General features: G+C 39.2%; 1 protein-coding gene across 2 annotated transcripts in view; it reads left to right on the plus strand.

Annotated features, from left to right (window-relative positions):
• Positions 1-23,160, plus strand: part of CACUL1 (CDK2 associated cullin domain 1) — an 82,331-nt gene extending 59,171 nt beyond the window's left edge. Inside the window, exons 6-9 of one of the 2 annotated variants that reach the window (XM_028121740.2) lie at positions 8,331-8,420; positions 11,384-11,522; positions 17,744-17,787; positions 18,219-18,343. In XM_028121740.2, coding sequence (XP_027977541.1) covers positions 8,331-8,420; positions 11,384-11,522; positions 17,744-17,787; positions 18,219-18,259 — 314 coding nt within the window. In that variant the 3' untranslated portion in view covers positions 18,260-18,343. Of the gene's footprint in view, positions 1-8,330; positions 8,421-11,383; positions 11,523-17,743; positions 17,788-18,218 lie in introns of both variants that reach the window. The other variant, XM_088019790.1, reaches the window with a different exon arrangement.
• The last annotated feature ends 893 nt before the right edge of the window (positions 23,161-24,053 follow it).

Here is a 24,053-nt window from a genome sequence, read left to right on the forward strand (position 1 = left end):
ACCTGTAAAGTACCTAGCACTTGTTAAATCCTCAGGAAATATTTTCTTCTCAGTTTCATGCTGCTGCCCCCGCCCCCATTCCCTTCTTTTTCCTTAAAAGAGGAGACCAACGAGTAAATCTCTTAAGCACTGTTCTCCTAAAAAGAATTTAGGTGGAGAGGATTTTAGTGAACTGTTACGCCATCTCAACTTTGTTATCGTTATGTTATTGAATGTAAATCTTTTTTATTTTTATTGAGTTCATTTATTGAGTCCTTACCATGTCTCGGAAACTGTATTTTATAACCTGTCTGTCTATCTATCTGTTTATTTGATGTAGTGTTCATGATTCATTGTTTGCGTATAACACCCAGTGCTCCATTCAGTACGTGCCCGTTTTAATACCCATCACCAGGCTAACCCATCCCCCCACCCCTCTAGAACCCTCAGTTTGTTTCTCAGAGTCCACAGTCTCTCATGGTTCGTCTCCCCCTCCGATTTCCCCCCCTTCATTTTTCCCTTCCTACTATCTTCTTTTTTTTTTAAACATATAATGTATTATTCGTTTCAGAGGTACAGGTCTGTGATTTGTCAGTCTTACACAATTCACAGCACTCACCATAGCACATACCCTCCCCAATGTCTTATCATCCAGCCACCCCATCCCTCCCACCCCGCACCACTCCAGCAGCCCTCAGTTTGTTTCCTGAGATTAAGAATTCCTCATATCAGTGAGATCATGATACATATCTTTCTCTGATTGACTTATTTCACTTAGCATAATACCCTCTAGTTCCATGCACGTCATTGCAAATGGCAAGATTTCATTTTTTGATGGCTGCATAATATTCCATTGTATATATATATACACCACATCGTCTTTATCCATTCATTTGTTGATGCACATCTTGGCTCTTTCCATAGTTTGGCTACTGTGGATATTGCTGCTATAAACATCGGGGTGCACGTACCCCTTCAGATCACTACTTTTGTATCTTTGGGGTAAATACCCAGTAGTGCAATTGCTGGGTTGTATGGTGGCTCTATTTTCAACTTTTTGAGGAACCTCCATACTGTTTTCCAGAGTGGCCGCAACAGCTTGCATTCCCACCAACTGTAAGAGGGTTCCCCTTTCTCCGTATCCTTGCCAACATCTGTCATTTCCTGACTTGTTAATTTTAGCCATTCTGACTGGTGTGAGGTGGTATCTCATTGAGGTTTTGATTTGGATTTCCTGATGCTGAGCCATGTTGAGCACTTTTTCATGTGTCTGTTGGCCATTTGGATGTCTTCTTTGGAAAAATGTCTGTTCATGTCTTCTGCCCATTTCTTGATTGGATTATTTGTTCTTTGGGTGTTGAGTATGATAATTTCTTTATAGATTTTGGATACTAGCCCTTTATCTGATACGTCATTTGCAAATATCTTCTCCCATTCTGTCGGTTGCCTTTTGGTTTTGTTGACTGTTTCCTTTGCTGTGCAAAAGCTTTTTATTTAGTCCCAATAGTTCATTTTTGCCCTTGCTTCCCTTGCCTTTGGTGATGTTTCTAGGAAGAAGTTGCTGCGGCTGAGATCAAAGAAGTTGCTGCCTGTGTTCTCTAGGATTTTGATGGACTCCTGTCTCACATTTAGGTCTTTCGTCCATTTTGAGTTTATTTTTGTGTGTGGTGTAAGGAAATGGTCCAGTTTCATTCTTCTGCATGTGGCTGTCCAATTTTCCCAACACCATTTGTTGAAGGGACTGTCTTTTTGCCATTGGACATTCTTTCCCGCTTTGTCGAAGATTAGTTGACCATAGAGCTGAGGGTCCATTTCTGAGCTCTCTATTCTGTTCTTTTGATCTATGTGTCTGTTTTTGTGCCAGTACCATACTGTCTTGATGATTACAGCTTTGTAATAGAGCATGAAGTCTGGAATTCTGATTCCACCAGCTTTGCTTTTCTTTTTGAACATTCCCTCTGGCTATTCGGGGTTTTTTCTTGTTCCATACAAATTTTAGGATTATTTGTTCCATTTCTTCGAAAAAGTTGATGGTATTTTGATAGAGATTGCATTAAATTGTGTGGATTGCTCTAGGTGGCATTGACATCTTCACAATATTTGTTCTTCCAATCCATGAGCATGGAACGTTTTTCCATTTCTTTGTGTCTTCCTCAATTTCTTTCATGAGTATTCTATAGTTTTCTGAGTACAGATTCTTTGCCTCTTTGGTTAGATTTAGTCCTAGGTATCTTATGGTTTTGGGTGCAATTGTAAATGGGATTGAGTCCTTAATTTCTCTTTCTTCTGTCTTGTTGGTGTATAGAAACACAACTGATTTCTGTGCATTGATTTTATATCCTGCCACTTTACTGAATTCCTGTATGAATTCTGGCAGTTTGGGGGTGGAGTCTTTTGGGTTTTCCACATAAAGTATCATATCATCTGCAAAGAGTGAGAGTTTAACTTCTTTTCCGATTTGGATGCCTTTTATTTCTTTTTGTTGTCTGATTGCTGTGGCTAGGACTTCTAGTACTATGTTGAATAGCAGTGGTGATAGTGGACATCCCTGCCATGTTCCTGACCTTAGGGGGAAAGCTCTCAGTGTTTCCCCTTGTTTGTTGGGAGATTTTTGATTACTGCTTCAGTTTCCTTAGTGGTTATGAGTCTGTTCAGGTTTTCTTTTTCTTCCTGGTTCAGTTTTGGTAGTTGATACATCTCTAGGAATGCATCCATTTCTTCCAGGTTATCTAATTTGCTGGCATAGAGTTGCTCATAATATGTTCTTATAATTGTTTGTATTTCTTTGGTGTTGGTTGTGACCTCTCCTCTTTCATTCATGATTTTGTTGATTTGGTTCATTTCTCTTTTCTTTTTAATAAGTCTGGCCAGGGGTTTATCAGTCTTGTTAATTCTTTCAAAGAACCAGCTCCTAGTTTCGTTGATCTGTTCTACTGTTCTTTTGGTTTCTATTTCATTGATTTCTGCTCTGATCTTTATTATTTCTCTTCTCCTGCTGGGTTTAGGCTTTATTTGGTGGTCTTTCTCCAGCTCCTTTAGGTGTAGGGTTAGGTTGTGTATTTGAGACCTTTCTTGTTTCTTGAGAAAGGCTTGTATTGCCATATACTTTCCTTTTAGGATCGCCTTTGCTGCATCCCAACGAGTTTGAACAGTTGTGTTTTCATTTTCATTGGTTTCCATGAATTTTTTTAATTCTTCTTTAATTTCCTGGTTGACCCATTCATTCTTTAGTAGGATGCTCTTTAGCCTCCATGTATTTGAGTTCTTTCCGACTTTCCTCTCGTGATTGAGTTCTAGTTTCAAAGCATTGTGGTCTGAAAATATGCAGGGAATGATCCGAATCTTTTGGTACCGGTTGAGACCTGATTTGTGACCCAGGATGTGATCAATTCTGGAGAATGTTCCATGGGCACTAGAGAAGAATGTGTATTCTGTTGCTTTGGGATGGAATGTTCTGAATATATCTGTGAAGTCCATCTGGTCCAGTGTGTCATTTAAAGCCTTTATTTCCTTGTTGATCTTTTGCTTAGATGATCTGTCCGTTTCAGTGAGGGGGGATGTTAAAGTCCCCTATTATTACTGTATTGTTGTCGATGTGTTTCTTTGCTTTTGTTATTAATTGTTTTTAATTTTGTTATTAACATGGGCTGCTCCCATGTTAGGGCCATAGATATTTAAAATTATTAGATCTTCTTCTTGGATAGACCCTTTAAGTATGATACAGTGTCCTTGTCTCTTATTACAGTCTTTGGTTTAAAATCTAATTTGTCTGATACAAGGATTGCCACCCCAGCTTTCTTTTGATGTCCATTAGCATGGTAAATGGTTTTCCACCCCCTCACTTTCAATCTGGAGGTGTCTTTGGGTCTAAAATGAGTCTCTTGCAGACAGCATATCGATGGGTCTTGCTTTTTTTCCAAGCTGATACACTTTGTCTTTTGGTTCGGGGCATTTATTTAGCCCATTTACACTCAGGGTAACTATTGAAAGATACGAATTCAGTGCCATTGTATTGCCTGTAAGGTGACTGTTACTGTATATTGTCTCTGTTCCTTCTGGTCTATGTTACTTTTAGGCTCTCTCTTTACTTAGAGGATCCCTTTCAGTATTTCTTGTAGGGTTGGTTTGGTGTTCGCAAATTCTTTTAGTTTTTGTTTGTCCTGGAAGTTTTTTTATCTCTCCTTCTATTTTCGGTGATAGTCTAGCTGGATATTGTCTTCTTGGCTGCATATCTTTCTCATTTAGTGCTCTGAATATATCATGCCAGTCCCTCCTGGCCTGCCAGGTCTCTGTGGATAGGTCTGTTGCCATTCTAATGTTTCTACCATTGTAGGTTACGGACCTCTTGTCCTGAGCTGCTTTCAGGATTTTCTCTTTGTCTCTGAGACTTGTAAGTTTTACTATTAGATGTCAGGGTGTTGACCTATTTTTATTGCTTTTGAGGGGGGTTTTCTGTGCCTCCTGGATTTTGATGCCTATTTCCTTCCCCAAATTAGGGAAGTTCTCTGCTATAATTTGCTCCAGTATATGTTCTGCCCCCCTCTCTCTTTCTTCTTCTGGGATCCCAATTATTCTAATATTGTTTCATCTTATGGTATCACTTATCTCTCGAATTCTGCCCTCGTGATCCAGTAGTTGTTTATCTCTCTTTTTCTCAGTTTCTTTATTCTCCATCATTTGGTCTTCTGTATCACTAATTCTCTTTTCTGCCTCATTTATCGTAGCAGTTAGAGCCTCCATTTTTGATTGCACCTCATTAATAGCCTGTTTGATTTCGACTTGGTTAGATTTTAGTTCTTTTATTTCTCCAGAAGGGGTTCCACTAGTATCTTCCATGCTTTTTTTCAAGCCCAGCTAGTATCTTTATAATCGTCATTCTGAACTCTAGTTCCGACATCTTACTAATGTCTGTATTGATTAGGTCCCTGGCCGTCTGTACTGCCTCTTGTTCTTTTTTTTGAGTTTTTTTTTTCCGTCTTGTCATTTTGTCCAGAGGAGAATAGATGAATGAGAGAACAAAATGCTAATAGGGTAGCAGTGTCCCCAGAAAAATACACACTAAACAAATCAGAAGAGACCTAAAACCGGGGTAAAAGAAACGGAAGGAAAGAAAAAAGAAAAAAAAAGGATATGATCAGATATGATCAGACTGGTGAATAGATCAGTGCCACATACTAGATTTTGGGTGTATTTTGGTCTTTTAGAAGAAACTGCCTCCCAAAATTTTAAAGAAAGAAAAACTTATGTATGTACGAAAATAAGAGTAAATACGATGAAGGGATGGCATCTGACTGTAAAGATGAAAATTATAAAAGATTTTATAAAAGGAATTGATAAGAAATTGGTTGAAAAAAGAAAGAAGAGAAATTAAAAAAAAAAGGGGGGAGAGAATGTGATCAGGCAGGAGACTAGAGTAAAGCCATACAGTAGAGATTTAAGGTATATTTTGGTCTTCTAGAAGAAACTGTATCCCAAAATTTTAAAGAGAGAACAACTTACATATACATACCAAAAATAAGGTTCACTAATGAAGGGATAGAATATGACTCTAAAAATGAAAAATAAAGATTTTAAAGAAAGGGATTGATAAGATGTTGGTTGAAAAAGGGAAAAAGAAAAATTAAAAAAAATGTAGAAAAAGGAAAATAAAAAAAATTAACTTTGAAAGACTAAAGAATCATGGGAAAAAAAGCCATGAATTCTGTGTGCTGTATTCCCCTAGTGCTGGAGTTCTGCCATTCTCAGTGATGGGTCTTGGCTGGCTGTTCTTGCTGATCTTCTGGGGGAGGGGCCTGTTGGCAGTGGTTCTGAAATGTCTTTACCCCACGAAGAACTGCACCGCCCTTGCTGGGGGATGGGCTAAGTAATCTGCTCGGGTTTGCTCTCAGGAGCTTTTTGTTCCCTGCAAATTTTCCCTACAGCTTTGGAGGATGAGAGTGAAAATGGTGGCCTCCCAATCTCCACCCGGAGGAGCCGAGAGCTTGGGTCCCCACTCTTCAGTGAGCTCCCAGAGAAAAGCAGTCAGTCATTTCTGTCTCCCCTCTCTCTGGCCACGCTCCGTGCTCACCTGGCCTGTGACCCAGCGTTTCTCTCTCCAGCACACGACCCTGTTTGGAGTCTCCAAACCCAGCAGGTTCCTGTGGTGCGCTCCTGTGCCGCTCATCCCGGGGGATGAAGGGGAGTCTTCCCGGATCTGCCACTTGTTGGGTCCCTGCTTGAAGAGCAGTGGCCCGACTGTACCGCGGATCACGGTTTATGGCAACCCCAAGCTGAGAGCCTGCTCCTCGGCTCTGTGTCTGCAGCCAGCTTCCCTGCTCCGATACCTGGAAGCTCTGCCACACTCAGGCACCCCCGGTCTTTCTGTGACCCTGAGGGTCCTGCGACCACACTGTCCCAGCGAGGGTTCCACACACACATACCCCGGCTTAGCCCTGGAGCGACGTCCCTCAGCGGAGCCGCCTTCTAAAAGTTCCAATTTTGTGCTCTGCTGCTCTATCACTTGACGGTATTGTCTGATGGAGGCTCCCTCCCTCGCCGTCTGTCCTCCCGAGTATCGCCTCGGATTCCCTTCTCTGCACACCCTACCTTCCAGAAAGTGGTCGCTTTTCTGTTCAGAGAGTTGCTGCTATTCTTTTCTTCTATCTCCTGTTGCATTGGTAGGTGTTCAGAATGGTTTGATCTCCTATCTAGCTGAGTTCCTGGGACTAGACGAAATTTAGGTCTCCTACTCCTCCGCCATCTTGCTCCTCCTCCCGAATGTAATTCTTTTCATTAATCCATCCCAAATTAATTTTTTAATTTTTTTAAAGTTTTTATTTATTCATTTGAGAGAGAGAGATAGCAAGAAAGAGAGAGAGCACGAATGGGGGCTGGGGGAGAAGGGGAGAGGCAGACTACCCGATGAGCAGGGAGCCCGATGTGGGACTCGATCCCAGGACGCTGGGATCATGACCTGAGCCGAAGGCAGGCGCTTAACTGACTGAGCCACCTAGGCGCTCCCCAAATTAATTTTTATTTATTTTATGTATAATTTAATCTGTGAATGTATCATTTTTTTCATTTCCAAATGTATATATTTGATGACATAATTAAGGTGTGATTGAATGTGAAGAGTTAGTGGGAACAAGACTTACGAAGGCCAAAACGATTGTCAAAAAGTAGGAAAATGAATGAATAGAAATAGAGCCTGTGTGTGGGGCACATGTTGTAATTAGAGATAACCTTGAGTGGAAGAGACTCCCAGAACCTAAAATTTAGAATTGCAGTTATTAAACATTACATCCTAAAATTTGATTTTCTGCAGTGTTTAACATTTGTCATCCTTAAAATTTATCTGTGCCTTTCCGAGTTATCACTGTCTATTGCTGATAGAATCAGAAGGATACACTTAAATGCACCTCTGGCCTTCATCATATAAATTGAAATGTAACTCGCATTGTATGTTTGAAAACTATAAAATCATTGCTGGTCAAGTGAGGAGGCGCTTTCCTTTTTGCAAAGGCATAGCTTATACAGCTTTACAAGCCTTGATTAGCATAAAGTTATGCTAAGTCTTGTGGGTTTTGGGGGTAGTAAATTGCAGGTGGTCTTTGAGAGAAATTAAAAGTTAACGGGAATCATTGTTATTTGTTGTATCTACTAAAATGATGGAATACATTCATATCTGTTAATGATGTTATTTAGAAGAATTATTCCTATTTATTTATAAATGTTCTAATAAAATTTTCGTTGGAGAAGGTAACCTAAAAGAAAGCTGACTTGGCATGGTCAGTCGGGGTCAAGTGGTTGTGAGAGTCAAGAAAGTGAGGATGAGCCAGGCAATTCCTTGCCTGTATGTTTAGTAAGGAAAAAGTACACGCACCTGTGGGGTTCGGGAATGTGAGTTTCTGACTCAGATCGTAGTTACTAAAATTACCAATAATGTGTCTTCAGAAATATCCCAAGGGCCTCAGATATGGTGATTTGGGGAAAGAGCAATGGTTGGGGGAGTTAGAGAATATTTTATTTTCCAAATGTAAATCTTCTGACTCATGAACTTAATGGGAAGCACTTTCAGCTCACTCGCTAAGTACCATGAATACTACTGCTTTTGGAAAGCTTATTTTCAGAATTCCCATGAATTGAATCATCTCCATTAGTGTTTTACCAGACCTGCACATATTTACTTGTTAGATTGAACTCTGCTGCATTGGATTTTTTAGAAAAAATCTTTAGCATGTAGACTTGGTTTGTCCCCTGGGGCTGTTCTTTTCTTACACTTGTTTGCCCTTTCGTCTTTGGGAGAAATAATTATAGAGAAACCTTGACAATCATTGTGTTCTATCATATTTTTAACCCATTTTCTCTTTCAGCTTTACTTTTAGAAGCCCAGTCGACACCATTTCAAGTCACACCTTCAACTATGGCAAATATTGTGAAAGGCCTGTATACTCTCAGACCAGGTAAACAGTCACCATTTCTTTTGAGGTTGGACTTGTTGATTTGTTTGTTAATGAGAGCTCCAGCCTTATCCAAGAGGGCAGTGTTTGTGTGTTTTTTTGAGGCCTAATGGTATTTGGATTTGTTATAGCCAAAAAAAATTGAGTAGATAGTACAGTTATCATTGTGAAATGTAAAATCAGGACTCACTTGGAAAACCGACTAGTTTAGGAAACACAAGAAATAATTTGTAGCAGATGTTTTGGATAAAATTGAATCTCATGTCCAGTATTCATTTCTGTCTTTTTTGTTGTGGAGTTTCTCCTTCACCTGTATCCCACACTGCAGATATGCATAGACATACACATCCACAACTCCCATCTTCTTAGGCCAGTTTTGTAACTTGTAGGGAATCTAGACGTGTTGGTAAAATTACAGTCATTTTATAAGTGTATTGTGAGGAGAGAGATACTCAGTAAAGCAGAACCAAAAATCAAAGACCACTATATTCAAAGGCATGGTTTGTAAATTATCTTAATGTATCTATCTTAGAATAAAAAAGCCATTGTGAATTTAAAGGAATTCCAAGATGTTTTTGTATATATCTTCCCGTTTGTAAGCCAGAACCTCAAACTTGTCATACAGTTGTCTAGCAAATGTTTTAAAAGCCCATAGTAAAGAGACTGCAAAAATTCTCAGGGTGGAACATTGTGCTACCCCATCTAGAAACATAAGGGACGTTTTTTTGACAGTACTTTTTCTGTGGAATTCTTTTGTCTATAAGGGTTAAATGAAATAAAACATTATCTAAAGAGCTTAACATAGTACCTGATAATAAGCGTGGCTAACATTAGCTGTTTTTATTACTATCCAGTTAGGTCCAGTAGTTATTTTAATTAACTGATGGCTTGATTGTTTGCTTAAATAATTTGAAAGATACGTCAGAATTTAGTTCGCTAAATGGAAACAAATTAAAAACTGTGGCATTGTGGGTAGACTGTGATGTCAGAAATACCTTCTTTCCCAGGCTGCTTTAAGCAGTTAGGGTCTTCTAGAATATCCTGATGTCATGTTAACTTAAATTTGCATCGGGTCTTACTCTACTTCATAAACAAGTTTTTCTTAGCAATTACTTCTATAAGGTAGCAAAAATATTACATATGTCCAATAAACTGATGTTTCTAGTTTCTCAGTTTTGTATTCATTTTACTAAATGTGATAAAAATGGCTCATGAATTTTTCTTTTAGTGCTAGGTTATGAATGATTTTTTTTCTTTTATTTTGGAATCATCCAAATGTGGTATTAAACACATTTCTAAATTCTGTCTCTAAAGAGTAGGCAGCTTTATCAGCTCTGGATTTTATCATAAATAACAAAATGGCAAAATAAAACTAATCACTAAGGGTAGAAAAACTCACAGATACATGTTTATCCAAATGCTGTTTTATCCAGGTTTGAGCTCTTGTAATAGGATTCATACTACTTGTGAGGAGAATTCTGTCTTTGAGAGTTGTCCTTTTGAAAAGGAGAATTTTATCAGAGACTAACCTTTTGCTGCACTAGGCATTTTCTGAGATACTATTAAAAATATTTTGACATTTACACGTCTTGCCAGTACCCATTCTCTTCCTGGTTTGTTGAAGTAGTTTTATTCACCTGACAGATTAAGGTTAAAATATTTTAAAAGTTGAATTTTAAGTGTAAAAAGTTGAGTCCACTGTACTGGTTCTCAAGTGCCGATCTTCATATAATGAATGCATCTGAATCACCCAAGGAAGTTTTTTAAACTAAATTCCTGGGTCCTAATCCTTGGAGATTCTTATGACTCTTAGAATTTTTGGTATGTTTCCATCTGATCTTTAGGAAGCTTAGTTTAGGCACAGTGCCAACTCTCCTATCCTGCCCTTCTTCGTTTAATACACACACTTTTCTTTGATTTCTTCATCTTCATTTTAATGATTTCCTGGAGTTCCATAAAATGGCAGATCAGTTTGACTCCTGCCACCCCTCCCTGGTGGGTCAGTGGTTCTCCAGGTCTCCGTATTGAGACTCTAAAGGTATATTTGAGTTGAGCTGGAAGGAGGGACACTGTTGAGAACATTTTGCCATGAGTTTATACAAGGGATGAGTGGATTGGCTCTGGTCTTGTTTTTTGTGGTACTTGTTTTTTTTGTTGTTGTTTTGTTTTGGTCATGTCTAACTTAACTATTCTCCTGTTGGACACTTTTTACTTACCATTGACCTAGCATCCAGCACTGCACAGGATCAAACATGGCTTGTTTTTAAGATTTTATTTATTTGACGGAGAGAGACACAGTGAGAGAGGGAACACAAGCAGGGGGAGTGGGAGAGGGAGCTCAGCTCCCACTGAGCAGGGAGCCCGACACGGGGCTCAATCCCAGGACCCTGGGATCATGACCTGAGCCGAAGGCAGATGCTTAATGACTGAGCCACCCAAGTGCCCCTTGTTTTTTTTTTTTTTTTTTAAGATTTAGAATTATTTACTCAGATTACAATTTTTAAAGCGTTGCGCTCACTGGATTAAATACAGATTGACATTTTGTGGTTTTCGATCTATACAGCCAAGATGTTTTCCAAAGGGAAAATTTGAAAGGGCAGGATTAAAAGAATCTAACAGGGGTTTAACAGTGCTAAATTAGGACCAGCAACAAGGATGGGGGAGTGCTAGTTTTAGCATGCCCTTGATACAGGTGGATGTTATTTATATTTAGTATTCACAGAATAAGGGTAAGAGAGTGTTTATCAGCAAAATGTAAAAATATCTGCTTGCTTTGTACTATAAATTCTTTTTAGAAAGGACATTTAATCTGTTCGTATATTCCTTATCAGAATGGGCTTGCACTAATTTTTTCCCCACTTTAAGTTCGGTTTAATACATATATTCTTTGAACAAAAGAAAAGTTTCCCTTTTTCATTTAATTTGTCTTTATGATTTCCTTAATGAATCTTTTCCTTCCCTCACAGAGTGGGTTCAGATGGCTCCAACTCTGTTTTCTAAATTTATTCCAAACATTCTCCCTCCGGCTGTGGAATCTGAACTTTCTGAATATGCTGCTGAAGATCAGAAACTTCAAAGAGAACTTATACAGAATGGTTTTACGAGGCAAGTTTTTTTTCTTTCCTTTTTGAGAAAATATGTCCATTTCCTTCGGCTGGTTTGGCTTGGCAAGGGAGGGAGGCCAGGGTTCTTAGAATGGGAAACAGCCATTGAGCAATCACGGTGATGTTGCTGGGGGAGGGGGTTAGCTGCCTGTGGAAATGGTGAAGTTGGGATTTGATTTGATGGAAGCTGCCCTTCACTAAACATGGATTTAGAAGAAAGGTGCTCTCACTGGAGGGACAGTGAGGCTGGGAGGCCTATAAGCGCTCTTCCAGTTGTGACCCTCTACATTGTTCTCAGCACTGGTGGGATGTTATGATTAGTTATAATGTAGTTTTATGAATGAACTAGCAAATGACTAGTTTATGACTAAACCAGTAAAATGGCTTTTCAGTTCTGGTTTTCGTATTTTTACTTCTGCCCTAAATTCTACTTGTTTCTTCTTAAAAAGTAGGATATCTCTGTATGTATCCAGAAAATTTGCCTTCCTTGGTTTTGATATATACATGTGGCTGATTTTTCTAAAATTTGCGATTCAGGATCTTAGCTATATCCCAGAAAATCTTGCAAAGTGCGAATTTTCAACCAAAATAGATTATATTATGGGAAAACACCCAGTTGCCTCACCAAATCATTGAAGGGTGCAGTAAGGTAGCACTTTTACATATCTTCTCTTATTTGAATTCCTGACATTAAAGGAAGAAAGTTATGGAAAGTTAGACGCCTAGGTTTCTCCCTGAGGTATAGTTGTGATCATAAATAGTAGGTTGAATATTGACTCGCTTACCTGACTAGGGCTGGGGATGGACATTCTCTTTCATAGGTTCTGAGGCCAAGCTACATCTCAGAATACCAGTCTTGACCAAGATCGTTTTTACTGTCTCTAGTCTCAGCACAGATTAGGAAAGAAAGCCGAAAAACCTGTTCTTTGCAGCCTCATGCATTGGTATTTATTCCCCTTTTGTCCTGGTGCCATCTGTATTCCTGTGGACGTGGGGTCACTGAGTAATCCCTACTCAGTGACCCCACTCACTGGCAGCTCATACGGGAAAGGCTCATGGAAGCTGTGTAGGTAGGTCTGGCAGACCTGACTTTCTTGGGTCAAGTTAAGGGAAGGCAAGGCCATAGAAAATGCTGGAATGTAAGCAGCTGATTTTCCTCCCTCAAGTCCAGTGGTCAGGTGTTTTCTGACATTAATTACAATATTTCTAATAGCAGTATTATTTTCATATACAGAATGAGCCCGTTTAATGCTATAGTAATTTTACTTATTTTTGAAGAGCTATTATATTCATGTGGTTCAAAAGTAAAGATGATACAGAAAGTACACATTGAGAAGTTTTGCTCCTAGTTGTTTCCCCATCTATTCCTACCCCTTTAGGTGGCCATTTTATTAGTTCCTTATGATTCCTTTCAGTACTTCTTTTAATATACAGATACAAGCAAACACAAACACAATATACAAACCTGGTAATATTCTCAGCCTCACTCTTAGTTTTTTTACTTTTACTCCTTTCTTACCCCTTCTGTTGTGTAGATAGAACTTGTTTAACCAGTCCCCTGCAGATGGCAATTGGAATGATTTCCAGTCTTGCTGTGATAGAGAATGCTGTGATGAATACCCTTGTACATGCATAATTGTGTACCTGTTGCAGGTATATATGGAGAGTAAATTCCGATAAGTGGGATTGCTGGATCAAGAAGTCAGTCAGTTGTAACTTTGATTAATATCGCCAAATTGCCCTTCATGGGGGATTGTGCCATTTTGCATATCCACCAGCACAGTTTGAAAAGTTCCTCTTCTTCATGGCCTTGCTCGTAGAGTATATTGTTAGGCTTTTGGATTTTCACTGGTCTGGCAGGTGAAAAATAATTACTCCGAAAAATTGTTTTAATTTGCATTTCTCTTACTAAGAGTGAAGCTGAGAATATTACCAGGTTTGTATTTCTTTTCCTGTAAATGGCCTGTTTATGCCCTTTGCTCACTTTTCTATTCGTTAGCCTTTCTTCCTTGAATTCTAGGAGCTCTATGTTGAAGAGATTGATTCTCTGCCCAAGATAAGTCAGTTGATTTTTGCAGTTTGTGACTTTGCTTATGGTGGTTTTTTGTTTTATTTTAAGTCATGCAGAAGTTTTTTATTTTTGTGTAACTTTATCAGGTTTTTTCTTTATGGCTTATGGGTTTTGAATTACAGTTAAAAGTTTTTTCTTAAATTAAGTAAATGCAAAATAATCTGAGTCTACCTTTTATGGTTTTCTCTAGACTTACCATAATATTGAAGTCTTTTATGCTTTGATTCATGTTTTTATTTGAATGTTTTCTTTTAATTTTAGAGGTGAGTTTATTGATACCTTTAAAAAATAAACAAGCTTCTGAAAACTTCTATTTCTATGAAGCAATGTATTATAAGATAGCTCTTGTGGATTGCTCTGAACACCTTGAACTCACCTTCCACAACAGTGTGTAGAACTGTGTAAACATATCCAGAGATATTTTCCTAATCCTAATTTTGGAACTGAAAGAAGAGACCAGGGTGCAGGGCTGCATTTAAACGTTAGTATTCCAAGAGGTGATACGATTAAACTGTTGTACAAACCAAATTGGGCCATTTCTAGAATTAACAACATATTATACATTAATATGAGAACTGAAGTCTGCCTTACAAATTATTCTGGTGGGTACTTTGCACATTGTAGGTCCTGCCTAACCTGCATTCTCGGACTTCCTGCAGTCCACTGCTGAGCTGGCCCAGACCCATCGGAAAGGATGTGCACCCGTCCTATACTTAGCAGCTGAGAGAGAATCTGCCTATGCTTCCAGCTCTTGTGTATGGGCCTTCCACATTCTGCCCTGGCAGACCTGATGCTGCCTTTGATCATTATTTGACTAGGATTGTTTTGGAAGAAATGGTGTCCACTGGTGCAGAAAACCTTGAGAATATAGTATAGGCTATCCAACAAGAATTCTGTTACTGGCTGTTCCGATTGAGCAGTCATTTTATGGTTTATGCCTAACAAGTCACATGATTCCTGTTCAGCTTTGCAAACTATTTTTTCATTTAGGACTGTGTTTTGTTTACGTGGTATGGTCCTGAAAGGCAGCACCCAGCTTTGATGTAGATGGCACAGGATGTCTTCAAAGTGTTTTGGAAATGTTGTGAATGTTGTCAAATATATCCTCAATTATAGTTAATGGGTATTTCTCATTTGAGCTGGAATTTATATGCAGCATCTTTAGATACATGGAAATATACTTATTTGTAAGCTAGAATTAACATATAAGCTAAGAGCAACATTTTGTTTTTATCAGTTATCTGGGTAATTGAATTGATTATTGGAGGGTGGGGGAGGGCAGGTTGGTGTCTGAGATTACATTATGGAGGGAACCTTGTTTGGGAACTTCTAACGTGCATGCCCTCAGATGGAACATTCTCTTTCAAACCAGCCTGTTGGGCCTCTTCAAAGCTCGTACCAAATAGCTTTTAAAGGCAAGTATTTTGCAGAGTAATTGTTACTTTGATTTCTGGAACAAAATGGTACCTTGTAGGGGTATTGTTGATTTTTTAACTGAGAGGGTCACTCTAAAATTGGCACTTTTTCATTTAGTAACAGGGGTCTGGTTTTGAGGGCAGCCATAGCTTTCCAGATGTGGGGCATTAGGAGGTATCTTTGGCAGCCTCTTGTGTAGATCACATCTACATTCTCTCTCTGCCTTCTGTTGTTTTCACATCTACATTTTTCTCCTATTATTTTTGCACGTTCAGTTTTTATTTAACCTTTCAGGTGTGGGAATGAAGGTTATCTATAGAAGTTGAGGTTCTAGATATAAAATCCTCTGTCTTCCTTTTTGATCAGCATTAACTTACTTGTTTCAGAATATTTGATGAATATTACTGTGATGGTACTCATGTAAGGTAATACATAAGCGTAAATAATAATACGAGATGCCAACTGGCTTTGTAGGCATAGTGTTAACAGGAGGTATTTAAAAAGGGCATTAGGACACAGGTGTTAAGAGCTCTGTAGGCCGTCTAAGGCTGGTTCATGCCAAATGTGGTGCATGTTTTTCTCTAAATGCCCAACCTAGAGAAGATCTCTTTGGAGGCCCTTTGACATCTTCTCTTCCTGCCTGGTCATTGAGACTCCTCACCTCGGCCAGCAAGAGGTTTCTGTCCTGGTCTTAAGCACAGCCAGAGAAAGGGAGAGGGAAACTGCTAATCTAGAAGATCACTCTGAAGCATGAAATAATTACTTGGGCTAGCATCTTCATAGTCTGTCTGTAGAGGCCATTTATCAATTATTCACTGATTTGTTAATTCAGTAAATATTTATTTTCTGCTAGACACTGTTCTAGGTACTGGGTAAACAAGTTCCTGTGTTTTTGGAGCTTATGCTGTAATGTTAGGAGATAAACAACAAACGTGTAAGCAAATTACTTCAAATAATAAAAAGTGCTGTGAAGAAATTGAGACAGAGTGTGGGATAAAGAGGGAGTGAGTGACAGGGCATGAGTGAAGGGCTGGTCCAGCTAACTGGAGATGACATGCCTTCCGAGGGGGAGACATTCCAGTGAGGACGTACGTAGGTGATAAGGAGACAGCCACATGGCTAACTGGCGGCAGGCATGCTACAGGCAGAGAAAATGGGAAGTATGAAAGTGCTAGCATGTGCCAGGGAAGAAGGAGAGCCAGCGTGGCTGACGTACAGTGAGCGGAGGTAGAAGTTGAGGGTGGGGAGGTAGGCAAGAGCCGTGTCTCATAGGACTGGGAAATGAATTTGAATTGATTCTTAACTGTGATGGAAAGCCACTGAAGGGCTTTAATCAGAGGCATGAAATAATTTAATTTATGCTTTTACATAAGATTGCTCTGGCTCTGGTCTGGACTAATAATAAGACTCTTGCAGATTGTGTGGGGGAGAGATGATAGTGGCGAAGGTTGGGAGTGTAGCCAGGGAGTTGTTGGGAAGTGTTTGATTTTGGATTATGTTTTGCTACAGAGTGCTCTGGAATGAGAGGAAGAAAGAAATCAAGAATGAGCTAGGATTTTGGTCTGAGTAATTGGGTGGCTAGTAGTACCATTTATTGAGGAAGACTGGAGAAGGAGTGGGGATCGAGTGGAGTCACTGACCATGGTACACTGGCAGTATTTATCAATCTTCCAAGTGACAGTGGTGATGAGACAGTTGGACCTACAAGTCTGAAGTGTAGGGAAGAAATGAGAGCTGGAGACAGAAATCTGGGAGTCATTGGCATATGGATAGTATTTCAAGTCACAGGCTGGTATGATTGCTGTCTTAGACTAAGCCAAATATATACACGGAGAAGAAACAGTGGCCAAGGACAGTGTTGGGTGGAGCCAAAACTGTTTTGGGAAAGAGGAGATGAACTGTGTAGATGCCACTGAGGGACTGAGCAAGAAAAAGCTAGCAAATCCATTGTTATTACTCATTACTCGAGCATTTTAGTTATTTGTCTGGATTATTGTCTGAGAAACCAGAGAGATAAAACTAGGATTTATCAGGCAGCACAGGACCTAATCAGGACCTCTATTTCCTTATCTGTAAAATGGAACTAGAACTTCTATAGGTGTTGAAGATGAACTGCTTAATACATGTGAAGGTTCGTGTTCTCCCACCTGCGGGAAGGGCATTCGTATACATTAAGATTCTGAGATTTTTCAAAGCCTTAAGCAGTGTTTGGTCTTATAATAAGGCTTTTTGGGGGAGGGGTGCCTGGGTGGCTCAGTCAGTTGAGCATCTGACTCTTGATCTCAGGGTCATGAATTCAAGCCCCATGTTGGGCTCCACACTGGGGTGGAGCCTCCTTAAAAAGGGGGGAACGTTTGGGGGGAACATTTTGGATTCATATCTGAAATTTGTCCTAGTATATGCCAGGTCACTAGGGATGTTGGTAGCAGAATTCAGGTTTATCTTCAAAGACATTTTTAGTCTGAACCTGTTTTCTAGAACCCAGTGTAAGCCACTTTTATAGATAACCCTTCCTTCATTTAATAGCTTTCTATATTTAAAAGGCAGCACCTTTTAGCTAAGAATATTCATGTTATATATGACTGTACTACTGTTTAAGTTTAGTGTCTGTTTTAAGATAGGTTGTTAGAATTGAAATATGTGCTTTACTTCTGTTATCAGTTCTTTCATTTCTCCTGTTTTGGTGTTTGAAGATGTCTGAGTGTTCTGTTGATTCCTTCTTTTCTTATCCCCAGAGGTGACCAGTCCCGGAAAAGAGCTGGGGATGAGTTGGCTTATAGTAAGTAATGATGTTCCTTACCATTTCTGATGGTTTTGTTATGTCAGGCAGCTCCTGGTGGGGACCGTGCGGTGAGTATAATGAAATCCGCAGTGTTCTTGATGGTGGCCTCACGAGGCACTCTGTGATTGACGCCAGACTGTTCTGCGGGTTGTGGCAGCGCTGGAGTCTGGTTTGTGGCAGTGGTTTTCAGCAGCTGTCAAGAGCCTCCCAGATTCTGGAGTCTCTACTAGAATGGAATGATGATACAGTTCCTGATGACACAGCCCCTTACACTTCAGCCAGCTTTTTTTTTTTTTTTTTTTAAATCTCCTTTTGGGGATTGAGAGAAGGGTGAGAGAGAAATATGTATTAAATAAAGAGATTCTTACCATTATCAAATGCTGTCTGCTATTCATACTTTTTCCCGTTGCAATGTTTTTTTTTTCCAGACAGCTCATCAGCATGTGCAAGTTCCAGAGGGTACAGATAGTGAATGTATTGAATGTACTTTCCTTCCCGAAAAGAGGACACACTGGAGCTGCAGAGACTGTATTCGGAGCACAGCGGGGGGGGCCTGCAGACACTCAGGAGCTCTGTCACAAAGTTGTTCTTGGAAGAGGATGTTGGACTTCTTACTTTGGTTTGTAATTTTAAAAAACAAAAAAACTAACAAAAAAAACAGTCAGTTGCTGCTAGACTTGGGGATGATTTTGAAATGGGACAATCTTTTAATGAGTTTATCTACAGATTCCATGAGGAACAAGCGTCTTGAAAAGTGACCATTGCTAAGGGAAATCCAGCAGCCGACATCAGCAGCTTCCTCCAAAAATATAAGAGCCGAAGAATCTTTTTTTTTTTAAAGCACTTGTTTTGTTCATTTGTGGACTTGGCACTTCAGCATATTGGCTTTACACATCAGGATCTCTTTTGCTTTAAAATCAAGCAGATCATTACAATACAGTGTTTTTCACCCATTACCAAAACAAACCCCTTTTAAAAGAGTTGGTCATTAAAAGAGTTTAGCATTAGAAAGTCTTGTTAAAGGAAAATGCTAACTTGGCTTCTGCTATAACTTTTCCCCTCACCAGTTCACAACTTTTTTCTACTGTGTGCCTTGAGCTTTGTGCACTTTGCAACTCTGTGACCATGATGTTCAACTCACAAATGCTTCCTGAAAAAGTTTATGGTATCACAGACTAACCCACTAAGATGTCAGGTGTGACTTTGTAGCAGGATGCTAAGTAAGTGGGAAAATAGAAGTGTGTTGCTCATTGGTCAGATCTCCCCCTGCCTCACCGTGGCATGTTCATATTCATGTTGGGGACCAACTCTTGTAGAACATATCCATTCCCTCTGTCACTTCACATGATTTCACCAGCTGCTGGAGTATTGGCATGATGCTAGTGTAGGGGTGGGCTGTACTTTAGCACTAAGCTCCCTTTTTAGTATTGTGGAGAAATTTCCAGTGGTAACAGCTAGTTACTGTGGTGCTCTAGGAAGCAGATATGGTTATTAAATCCAAATATAATAATTGGTGTGGGCTTCCGGATCCATTTCATTTTAAATGGGTGAGTAGGTACTTTTTAAAAAAAAAGTCTGCAGTTTGCATCTTTTTTAGCATTATATTCAAGTATAATAGAGAAGTAGCACTGCTGTTTCAAGCTTCCTTCCACCTGTGACACAGCTATATTTTGTTTTTTTTCTGTACCCACAGTGCTGTTTAGTTTCTTACAAAAGACTCCAAAGCTTATTCTAGTTGTTTTTGGAAGGCAAAGAAAAATAGATGTGGCAGGTGAAAATATTTTCTCAATTTTGCTTGACTCTAAATTGAGCATATGCTTGATTCTGTTTGGCTATGTCACACTAATATTTACCTCTTCAGAGAACTTGGGGCAAAACAAGATGTATCAGGGATAGTGTCACACTTCTGATTGTCAGGTTTCTCATATAGGTGCCTCTGCCGATTCAGTTTGTCTTTTTTCACGAGCAGGCTGGATGGGAGAGTTTGAAGTGTGATGATAGGAGCAAGGAAGTCATCTAATAGAAGTCCTCTATTTGTAAAATTATTGTTCTGAGAAGTAAACGTAAAGGGTGTCAGATTTATTTTTTAAGTACTTAAACAAACCAGAGTTGGTGGATTTTGCAGAGGACTTTGGATTGGACTTGTTTAACTCTGTGAGCATCTTAGATTGTATTGATAAACACTGAATTACTGTAAGAATATATACAGGCTCTCACTGTGCCCTGTATAGGTTGATTTGCTACCCCAGTAACATTGTGGTGTCAAGGAAGAATTGCATTCCATCGTGAAGTCCAAATTTTACTCCTTGCCATGGAGTGCTCGCTGCGGGCTTATAAATAACACCTGCGACTAACATCTCTCCTGAGTGGTTTTAATAATACTTCTGAAAGGAATAAAATTGGGATGATTCTTTAAATGTGGATGAGTTCTTCATTATCCTAATAATGTGCCCAAATGCTTTTTCTGGGAGAGTATTCTTTGGCCAACAATGGAACTTTCTCTATAAAAGCATTATATTATGATGTGAACTGGCATTAAAATCTTCTGATGCTTTTGCATTATTAAGTTAATGGAGAAAGATTTTATATTGTCTTTTATTATTATTATGTATGTGTTAGCAAAAAGTGGGCCAAGTTTGCAAAATTTAGTCTCTCTAAATATTTGCGCAGCGACTGCAGCTCACAGTGGGCCAGGGCTTAGTACTGCAAAGCCGTGAGTGGAAGGCACTATAGAAATACATGCATCCTCCTAGTGTATGTGACTTGTTACTCATCTTGGCCCCTTGAGGTGCATTGCAGGATGAAAAACCTATTTCTTTATTTTAAGTAGAAATTGACCTTGCTTATTTAATTGGGTTTAACAAAATTCTTGGTTTGCAACAGGAGAGGAAATTAAGATTTGCCCTCCATTTTGTATTGACTAAGCTCGGTTGGCCAGAAAGTATTTTCTTCTCATGTTTACTTGTATTTTTCTTGCCAGTACAGTGTCTAGTTTTTCCACCCCAGTTAAATCCTAGCTTTTGTGGGGCCCAAATCACCGAGGACAGAAAATTATACACTGATTGTCTCATTAGGCTACATGTAGTTGATCCGGCGAGCCCGACTGGTGTGTATGTGCAGCCTGAAGCTAGACTCCCCGAAAGAAAGGCAGCTCGGTCACCTGAACAATGACCCGTCAAAGTAAATGACTATGGTTTTGAGAGACGGTACTTACTTTAAAAGTTGGCCTTATTCTTCAGTAACAGTGTCCTCTCCTGGTCTCTGTTGTCACAGCTGCACCCTAACCTGACAGGAGCTACTGCTTTTTTTTCTGTGGGGCGGAAGGCAAAACTTCGTAGAGTGTGACTCTTAATCTAGTAGTTCTTAGGTAGATTTAGAAGAAACACAAACCTGGATGCATGAGTTGTGCATTATTAAATTTTGTGGGAAAGTTTTTTTTTTTTCCTGTCCCTTTCACAAGTTTGAGGCAGTTCCTCTCCCCTTCTTTGGGGTATAGGACGGAAACTGAGCGGTAAGTGAGATGTCAGGAGAATGGGCGCCCATGGCATTACTGCTGTGTGTGTCTCCAGTGCCCCAGCCATGTAAGCCGCACTCCCCTGGAGTGCAGACTCCGTGCTTTCTGTCGGGTTGCAAATTTGCACACGTGAAGAATTCCTCAGGAAGAGTTTGCACATGCATCACCTTGCAATATTCATTACTGACCAAACAAGGGACTTGAACGTTTTTCAGCACAAAAGGAGAGCTTCAGAATGGTGGTCTGTGCACTCGTACTAGCAAAGGTCATGGTGATCTAGCAAACACGATTGGTTTCTGCAGTATAAAGTGAGCAGGAGCACTTGTATCATAGTATTTAAATAAGCCTGTTTAATCTCCAGAGTAGCACTTCCAGATTTTGTCTTCTTTTCTTATTGAGACTGGCTATATTTTCTTCTGTGTTTTTTCTGTTTTATAGCAGTTAATTATTTCCATGATTATTATAGGGGCATTGCCCTTGAGCTAAAATTCAGTTGTTTAAGAAGAAGCTATTATTAAAAATAACTGAACATTGTTTTATGAATATACACTAATCTGAGGTATTAAAAAATTCTAAAACTAAAAAGCAAAACAAAAAACCTACATTAGGTATCCAGTCAGTTGGGATGTTTTGAGCTGATTTTTTTTTTTTTTATGGTGTCTCATTGCGCTTCAGAGTATTATGTTTACTTTACTCCAGGTCTAGGCCTCTTAAGGGGACTTCAAAATGTAAGATCAGAATGTGAATCCCTTGACTGACACCTAGAATAGGTTTATAGGGCCTTTTCGGTTGTGGTTGCAGTTTTCAGTAAGATTGCATAAGATGAAGTTCACGTTTATCAGAAGTTAAAATAGGAGTTCTTGGAGAAATGGCTTTCTTGTTACTTTCATTGCCTAGTGGAAATTTGTCCTAGTTTCTGGCCACCAGAATCGATGAAAGGACCCCTGTTCTTTTTCAAGGGTAATGATACCTGTTTTGTCCCCTTAGTTTTGATGAACTCGGTCACTGACACTTTTCCTCCTTGCCTGGCCAAGATCCTATTTTGAACTTCTTTACAGAGCCGAGTGGCACAAGTACATAGACTATTTCTGCTGATGTTGATAGTGTGGCTGTGGGAGCATTAGAGAAAATCCTCATCAGAGGTACATTCTTACAGGACCTCAGTATACATTGTACCCCTGCTGGTCGAAAATTATCTTCATTTCTGGTTGGACTGCATTGTTTAGAAAAATGTTAATGGTTTATAATTCTAGGAAATTTATAGTGTGGCTCTGGGGTAAATTTTGTGGTTTGGAAAAAAAATAAATATTTTGTATTGATTCTAACATGTCATTTCAATGTGGTGACGATGTACTAAATGCAATAAGACTGTGGATATTCTTTGAAGGGTATGTTTTGTTAAACAGATGGCAATTTAATCGCTCTCATTAGCCCTGGTTGTCAATATTAAGACCATGCGATTCAGGAGAAATTATTCAAATGTGAAGTTGTGGGGAGTTATGGCTGGAAACAGGAATGCTTATGAATAAATAGGAGGTCAAATGCAGACAAGAGGCTCTTGCCACCCACCAGCACAGCCAGAGCAAGGATGAAGCAATGAAGTCTAGTCCCTGGTGGTGCTTATTTGTTGGAAAGCATGGTGGAGCTTAGAACAGGGTGTTCTGTGCACCATCTCTTTTATCAATCCAAGAAAAACAAAATGGTGGATGAAACTCTTACTGATTGGGGATTAAAGCCACTGACTTTGGCTCTGACCTTTAACTCTTGATGGATTTGGATTCACTCCTTCTGTATTAAGGGTGTATACCATCACTCGAAAACATTGTGGTTAATGAAATAAATCTTGTACAGATGTCCTTGGCTTGTTATGTTGATACTTGGTTCACAGTAACTTGTTATACAGAACATATGATTTGCTTTCAGTATATTCATAATGCCTCCTAAATAATAACCACCCTCAGCACATTGTCTGTTCTGTCAGCTGGTTAATCAGCTGGCAGGGTCAGTGTCCATCTTGACCTTGTACCAGTGATTAAAAAAAAAAAACGGTGTGGTGTGTGTATTTAATTATATACATTTAGTTGCTCTGCATATGTATGTAGTATGTATACATATGTACATATGTATATGTTGTTTTTCTTTAAACACTGGCACATTGTGGACCTTTATCAAAAGTTTCTGACTTGGTGGTTTTTTGCATTGATGATACCACACTTTTAAAAAATAACCCTTTGTGGTTTCTTGCTATGAAATTAATAATTATTCACTAGGTTTTTTGAAATCTCACTTTACAGTTTTAGTCTCTCTTGCTTTCTCTCTTCAAGTGTCCTTCCTGCTGTGTTCTCAGAATGCCAGTTGTCATCCTGTTCTTTCTTAAAACCTGACCTGTGTTGTACTGGTACCTTCTTTTTGATTACCGCACACAGCAGGATTCCATGACTGTCTTTTACTCTCTGCATTGAAATCACCTGACAGTTTCCTCCGTCAGCTTTTTGTTTCAGCCACATAGGGAGTTATTTAAATCCTCTCCCTTCTTTTAGCAGATTTTTTTTTTTTTTTTTACTGAGCATAAAACTTTTCTACTAGAGTCAGTTCTTTGTGTGTGTTGATGTGTGTTTATTTCCTCTATTGGCTTATGTCTTCATAATCTAAAATTCCAAAACATTTTGGATTTCAAAGAACATAGTTTGGTAGAAGGAATATCATATACAGATAATCTGAGAGCAAAAGTCTGTTTTAGCTTAACTGA

Source organism: Eumetopias jubatus, unplaced genomic scaffold, assembly GCF_037043125.1.
Source record: "Eumetopias jubatus isolate StellerSeaLion01/CBP00866 unplaced genomic scaffold, mEumJub1_p1.0 scaffold_17, whole genome shotgun sequence".
Taxonomy (NCBI): domain Eukaryota; kingdom Metazoa; phylum Chordata; class Mammalia; order Carnivora; family Otariidae; genus Eumetopias; species Eumetopias jubatus.